The sequence below is a fragment of the Montipora foliosa genome, chromosome 12 (genome assembly GCF_036669935.1).
Source record: "Montipora foliosa isolate CH-2021 chromosome 12, ASM3666993v2, whole genome shotgun sequence".
NCBI lineage: Eukaryota > Metazoa > Cnidaria > Anthozoa > Scleractinia > Acroporidae > Montipora > Montipora foliosa.
Window position 1 is genome coordinate 30,037,749 of NC_090880.1, and position 7,500 is coordinate 30,045,248.

General features: G+C 37.1%; 2 protein-coding genes and 1 long non-coding RNA gene across 3 annotated transcripts in view; 2 read left to right on the top strand and 1 right to left on the bottom strand.

The window, feature by feature from the left end:
- Window positions 1–3,203, top strand: part of LOC137978519 (uncharacterized) — a 4,026-nt gene extending 823 nt beyond the window's left edge. Inside the window, exon 2 of the mRNA XM_068825489.1 lies at window positions 695–3,203. Coding sequence (XP_068681590.1) covers window positions 708–1,928 — 1,221 coding nt within the window. The 5' untranslated portion in view covers window positions 695–707 and the 3' untranslated portion in view covers window positions 1,929–3,203. The remainder of the gene's footprint in view (window positions 1–694) is intronic.
- Window positions 3,084–3,815, bottom strand: LOC137978520 (uncharacterized). Its single transcript, XR_011118185.1, has 2 exons — window positions 3,713–3,815; window positions 3,084–3,644 (listed from the first exon to the last, which is right to left on the bottom strand). It is a non-coding gene; the product is annotated as an uncharacterized lncRNA (long non-coding RNA).
- A 526-nt stretch (window positions 3,816–4,341) lies between these two features.
- LOC137979004 (coiled-coil domain-containing protein 170-like) overlaps window positions 4,342–7,500 on the top strand; it is a 16,106-nt gene continuing 12,947 nt past the window's right edge. The window contains exons 1-4 of the mRNA XM_068826146.1: window positions 4,342–4,683; window positions 5,813–5,944; window positions 7,072–7,155; window positions 7,282–7,338. Of these exons, the coding sequence (XP_068682247.1) occupies window positions 4,435–4,683; window positions 5,813–5,944; window positions 7,072–7,155; window positions 7,282–7,338 (522 nt within the window). The 5' untranslated portion in view covers window positions 4,342–4,434. The remainder of the gene's footprint in view (window positions 4,684–5,812; window positions 5,945–7,071; window positions 7,156–7,281; window positions 7,339–7,500) is intronic.

The window sequence follows — 7,500 nt, forward strand, 5'->3', positions numbered from 1 at the left end:
ATAATCATTGATTCTGTCCTCATTTTTATTCCCCTTCACCATCTTAAACTAAAGGCTGGTCTTCTACATTCGACTTAACTCAAGCTCCTCACTTAGAAGAAGTGACTGACTGAATCAAGGCATTGAAGTGTGTTATTATTCGTTGAATGGGTGTATTCCTTCAAAAATGGCCCCTTTTAACATAATAAACTTGAACCTTGTGGAATTTGGGCATTGCTGTTTCTTTGAATTTCAGGGATATCTCAGTCTACGGAGCTCAGATAGCACTATAACTAGCAACATTAATCATAAAAGTATACCAATCGACACAAGCTGTGACCTCTATTTTGTGCCCACAAGTATGATATTAAAACCAATATTTATGTCTGATGTCGTCTTTTAGCAGCAATGTTTAGAAAAATGAATGAACTGTTCAAGTGAGGCCTTGAGCTGCTTCTGAAAATTTTAATCCAAGGTTTCACCGATCTATGGCATCATGATTTTAATCCAAGCTTCCGTCAATCTACAGCATCATCACCCCGGTGATGCCACAGATCAGCAAAAGCTTGGATTATTAAAATTTTCAAAAGCAGCTCAAGGCCAGTCACTCGAACAATTCATTTTTTATGATAACTTATGATAACCAATCTTGCTGCATTGCATTTTTTTACAAAATTGATATTTGTAATGATTATTTTATTCTTTTGGATGGCAGGAGTTTCAGCATCATGAACACCTTTTCAACTCAGTTTGATCGTCTGAAAAGTGGAATGTACAGTCTCAGTGTTGGAGCTCCAAGCTCTTATCTTCGTCAGATGTGCGCTCATCTTGTCCAGGAAGCTACACTGTCACTTCACAAGTCACAGCATTGTACGAGTGCCCTCCAGTATGGACTCGAACAAGGTCCAGCCGTGTTCCGCTCAGAGTTAGCCAAGTTCCTTAGTGAGGCCTATGGTGATGCAGTTAATTACGCAGACCTGTGGGTGAATGCTGGTGCTTCACAAGGGCTTGACCTCCTAGGGCATGTTCTTTTCCAACCTGGAGATGTGGTTTTTGTAGAAGAGCCTTCTTACTTTATTGGTCTTCGGGCATTAAAGGATGACCTTGGAATGAGGGTTATTGGTGTACCAACAGATAAAGATGGAATGATGGTAGATGAGCTTGAAAATTTAATTACAGAACATTCAAATAAATTACGTCTTGCCACAGATGAGAAACCATACTCTTCAATGCTGTATTGTGTCCCTACTTTCAACAATCCAACAGGATCTTGTCTTGCACCAAATAGGTGTGAAAAGCTGATAAAAGTGCTTCGCAAACACAATGTGCTTGCAATTTGTGATGACGTCTACAATTTGCTATCGTTTGTGGATGATGCGCCTGCTCCACAAAGGCTCTTTGCTTACGATAACAAATCTGATGCTGATTACAGAGGCAATGTCATTTCTAATGGTTCGTTTTCTAAAGTGCTGGCTCCTGGTCTGCGAATTGGTTGGATGGAAGTCCCTGAGAAGGCAAGAAAGTTGCTAAGTAGAAATGCTTATAATGCAAGTGGAGGATGCTTTAACCAGTACATTTCATGCATAATATCTGTTGCATTGGGAGAGGGCTTAGTAAAAGAGCATTTAATGATGGCGAGACAGAATTACCGTTCTCAATGTGATGCACTATGTAATGCCCTTGATAAGTACATACCCATTCCAATTTCATACCAGAAGCCAAAAGGAGGATATTTTGTTTGGGTAAGCTTTCCCCCAGAAGTCGATTGTATCAAATTGCTTGAAATATGCAAGACAAAGTATCTTGTTGAGTTTAAACATGGTTGTGTCTTTTCTACTACCCCTGGAAAGTTTAAGAACTGTATGCGATTGAGTTTTGGATTTAATGAGCCAGACATTCTTGAACATTGTGTAAAGCAAATTGCATTTGCATTGAAAGAATCTTTGTGACCAAATTATTCAATAACGCATAAGTTATTATTTTGGAAGAATTTTGCTGCAGAGGTTTTCTGCTAAGTATGGATGTGAGAAGCCTTAAGTCATTGTGTGTGCAATAACATGTATTTGTTGACAATGCATGAAATAACATATTACTATTATTTTCATATATACCGAGTTGATCAATATTTAAAACAACATCTTTAAATTTAAAAGAAAAAATAATATTTAATTATTATTTTCCTTTGAACTAGTGTAATGTCAATTTCATTGCTCAAAACATGTTCTTTAAATGTTGATGAACTTGGTGTACATGAAAAATAATAAATAATATTATTGATAAATATCAAGATCTTGGAAGGGAAGTGAGAAAGCTCTGTAAGGTCAAAAGTAGAGTTGTGTCTATTGTTGTGGGGGAGCTTGCGACATTTCAGAAAGGATTAGTAGACCATCTTTAAAGTACTGGGGTAAATCTCTGCTTGGCTCGTAAGTTAAAGAAAACAAACATCACTATTAGGAACAACTACAATCTTGGACAAAATAAAATAAAAAATTAGTTCCCCCTTCCCCCAAAATCAAGGATGAATCTGCACGCAAGTTGAAGCCCGTCAATTGTTTATCATTGAAATTGGGGGGAAGGGTGGTCTTAATTTACCATTTGAAATGTCCAAGATTGTAAAATCCCCTCACGTGTTCTCACATACTGAGGTTGCATGATGTGACTTGAATGGGGAACTGATGACCAGTTGAAATTTAGAGACTCGATACAAAAAGAGTAAAAGCTCTAGCCACCCCTTCATCACTGAAGAATCTCCCTAATTGGAGAAGAGCATTTTTGTGTTACAAATACAGAGGTATATACCCTCGTACAATGTGTAGAGTTCTGATTGGGTCAATTTATCACCCCTTTTACTTGCCAAGTGAGAAAATTGATGCACAGTAGCCCAAAGTAGGCCAGGTTGGTTTTTCCTGGGACGCCAGAGGTTTTATGCTTTGTAACGCTGCAACCGTCAAATACAGTAAACAAAGAACGAATTGCCCGAAGCCTTCGGCTTCTCCTCGATAACCTCTGTCACCCACGCTAGCATATCAGGCATTTTTTTTGCACTGTTGCGAAAATTGCATTACACATTTTGCAAAATATATCATTATAGTCCACAACCTATAACTAGTTAAAACATTTATTTTTGGAGTTTTTAACATATAAAGCCTAAAACATCAGACAGATCAAACAATGTTAAAAATTATCAGGCTTTTCAAAATAAAGGCAATCAGAAAGTTGACAAATGGCGTAACGTGTTCAATATTTTAAAACAATATAAATTTGAGCTTATCGATGCAGTCTAAAATGTCCGAATTTTGGGGTTTGGGGATTCTACAGAACACAAAGGTACTGAAACTGCTCACTTCAAGTTCAAAATTTTCTCTGTTTACATTATAATCTTTTTTGGCTTCTGTAGCAACGGGCAAAGTTTATGATCATCTGCCTTTGTCGGCGTCCGAGAAATCTTTGTCGGATTCCGATTCTTCTTCGTACGGTTCTCCCATTCCTGAATGATCCATCAAATCTGTGAGTCCCTTTTCTATCTCGTCAAGCTTCTTGCCAGTTTCAGTCATTCTTTTAACGATCGAGTCTTCGACGTTTTGAAACTTCTCTTGCATGTTCTGGAGCGTTGCTTGCACAAACTGCATCAGCTCGGGAACGTTTGTCGGCTGTTCCATTTTTTCCTACATTAAAACGACACGATTCAGATAACGTCTTATAGTTTAAAGCTTCATCAGAAAGGAAAACTTACCAGCGCTTGATTTCTTTGTAAAACGACCGATCTCTGAGCTCTTGCTTACAAAATTAATGTAGCGTGCTTTTCGAAAATCAACCGCGTCGGCTTTTCCGAGCTTAAGTGGCTTTGAAGAAACGAACCAATCAGAAACGAGAAAGCGACAAACATTCAGTGAAGTAAGCCAATTATTCTTTAGCGTCACGCAACAATTGTTTGAAGCAGAAATATTAAAATTTATTTTCATTACTTTCCACTTATATCATTTTTTTTTTTTTTTCATCGTAAAAATATCACAATTGCAATATATAAAAATTTAATTTCCGGTGAACTATAGTCACAGTACCCTCCAGAAAATTTATTTTCTTTTTCTTGGACTTAGATATTCTGTGTTACTTTAAAGAGTTAATTGTAGCGTATTGTAAAACCGAGAAACAAATATTAGTCTTTATGATTAAAAGTCTTCCTCTCTCTTAAACATAACAGCATGCATTCATTTTTGAATGTATTTTAGTTACGAATCACTGTTCCCCTCTTGAGTCCTCTTAGTGGTTATTGCACCAATGAATAACTGTTCCCCTCTTCCCCTCTTGAGTCCCCTTAGTGGTTATGGCACCAATGATAGCGTCTGACGTTGCCACGCAACTGAAGCTAAATAACTACTGGGACATCCGCCATTTTCAAGAGAGCCTGATCTGAGAGGCGGTCTTGTATTCTTTTCAGCGTAACTTTATAATGTAATGGCATCGCTACATTCAGAAAGATCAGACCATTTTCCCAAAATTCCGAAACAAAGGCTGGTTGAAGCCAAACCGGGCACACAGCTGACTTACCTTGAAGATTCCGGAGTCGATGTTCGAGAACTTTGGAGGGACCATGGCAATGAAAGACAGTTGTACAGAAATTCGCCTCCTATGATTATTGGACAAAGAAAATCAAGCAGTCAGAGTAGTTCACGAACAAGTTCTCCTGTTCAAAGGCGAAACGAGGTAACGCACTTTTCAAGTTTTCTTGGGAAGATCATTCATCTGTTCTAAGTTTATTTGAAAATTTGTGGTAAGCAGCTTATTTTAACTCACCTGAGCGTTTTAAGAGGACCTGAATTAGATCGTTTGAAAGTATGTTAGCGAGCAATTGGAATCATAGTAACGAATTTGTCTTTGCCGAGATAATTATGCTGTAGTTTTTCATTTCTTTTGGTTCAACGCTGTTTCCGAGAAAAACCAGAAGGTGTTATTATTGTTCCGTTACGGTAATAACTTCACTGACTTATGTGAACTTCGCGGAATGTTTTACAAAACAGTTCCACAGACTTGCCTCGCGATCGAGATTGTGTTCAAGACATTCTTGTGTTTACCAGCTTAGTAAAGCTAAGACAACAGTTCATTTGGGGAATTTTGAACCTAGCTAATTTAATGCAAGTCTATACAGCTTTCTCACCGAAGCTTATAAATACCCCAGGTTGTTGAATACAATTACAAGTCATGGATAAATTTTGTAAATTCTGAACTTATGTGATGTCTTGACTAAACGGGAAGTAATGCCACACACAGGTAGATCTCCAGAGTTCTTTTAGAGTCAAAATACTTCAAACAAAAGAAAAGAAGGCTTTGTCAAGTTTGAGTTGCTGTTTAATCATTGTTCATTGACTTGTTTACACAGTCAGGCAAAAAAATCCAACTATGCTTTTACCATAATTTTACATATCATTACTGTTAACAATGCAATGCATTTAACTTGCCAAATTGCAAAAGACCTTTCAATTTAACAAATTGTTGTCAGTTTTTCATGGGTCTGGACCTGTTACTGATCATGAATTTCATCATAACATTGTCAAAGTGTAGCTGTGGATCCATGAGGCGATAGCTGAGTTGATCCACAGACTAAACTAAGTTTTTGAGTGGATACAGAGGTTTTTAAATAAGATGTGTATAAATTATGTTACAATTTGACTTTTTTGAAACAAATTATTATTGTGGTTGCATGGGCGCACTTTAAGTAACTGCATGTTCTCAGAATTATAGGAAATCCACCAATATATAATGCTGCAAAGAGACTTTGGGTTTCTTCTCGATTGCTGGTACAGCTGATTATCAAATGAATATTTTTGCACCTTAGGTTGAGTCAAGTTCCTTGGCTTGTCGGAGTCCATCCATTTCTTTAGAACTTGGCTTGTCTTTAGATGAAACTCAATTGTTGAGGGATAAAAAGGCTAGACTTCAACAGGAAAGGGAGCAACTTAGTGCACAGGTACTGAACAGCGTAAGCAAGGATATAACATCAAGTGAAGCTATGACCCTCGCAGTTATGAACACAATTTTTGCAATTGCGTAAAGAAGCCTGAAAAATTCAAGACTTCAACAGGGTTTGAACCCGTGACCTTGTGATCCCAGTGCACCGCTCTAATTAACCTACTGAGCTATGAAGCCACTGGCGTGGGAGCTGGTCATTTGTGGGTTCTAATGTTCCCGTGAGGAATGAATCAACGATGAAATGAGATATGAAACGGATGATATACGCAATTGCAAAAATTGCATTCATACATGTAACTGTGAGGGTCATAGCTTAATTCACTTGATTTCATATCTACAGTTCATAATATATGATCCATTTCATAATCATTTCAAGGATATAATGTTCAGTCAATGGTACTATGTATTACTTAAGTGAAAAGAACTTACAGGATCTTTTAGGGTCTGTGAGGATGTACTATGAACACATAAATTATTTTAAACATCTTTGAAACAGTTCTTCTTCTTCTTCTTCTTCTTCTTCTTCTTCTTCTTCATCCTCTTCCTCTTCCTCTTTCTCTTGCTCTTACTCGATCTTCTTCTTCTTCTTCTTTTTGTTCTTCTTCTTATTATTATTAATATTATTATTATTATTATTATTATTATTATTATTATTATTATTACTAATGATCCTAGTGGTACCGCCGGTATAGATATCCCTAATGGGAGAACTCAACGTATATGACTTGTACATGTATGACCGAATGTTTGATAGTGAATCGCAAAGGTGAATTACTGTTGAATTGCTCTATAGCATTTCCCAAGACTTTTCCAGCATGATAAGCATTGAAGTGCTATCAGAGGAGGCTAGGTTCCAGAGTTGCAGACAAGTCTGGGGCTGCTTTCAACCCCATTGACAAGGAAAGAGCCTAATTAGTTTTTAAAAGCTACATCGGGGCATCAGGCCAGTGTCAATTAAAAAGTTTTTAAATCATGGTGAGGATTGAGGGAGAGACCAATAATTATTAATAGCTGTTACAGTAAAGGTTTAGCAATAATTATTATTCTTATAATTAAAATTATAATTTAATTATTAAGCAAAATTATAATTATTATTCAGAAAAGACTGATCATATTTCTCATTAGTTATCACATTACAGACAAGCAGCTGAAACTGCTCAAACTGATCTTGCAGCGGAGAAAGTGGTTTCATCAGGCTTGCAGCAAGAGGTAAGGGATCGATACAAAAATCCCCTTGATTTTCAAGGTTTAGTGTGCTTCCTATTATACAGTCAGGTCGTTAACGTTATGTTTTTAAGTTACTTGACTTTTGCTCACAATTTTATATGATCATAGTTGAGAGATGCCCAACACAGAATATCTGAGAAAGATCAGCAGATAATTGAATTCAAGGTAGTTGTAGTCTTCTTTATGATTTTTGTTGTTGCATTAATTGTTACAGTGCGACGCACCTTACCGTGGCCACCTAACAAAGTGTTTTACAAAGTGTCTGCCAATTGGGATGTGCGAATTTGATTGACAGTCACGCCTCCTTGCAAATTCCACACTGTTGCA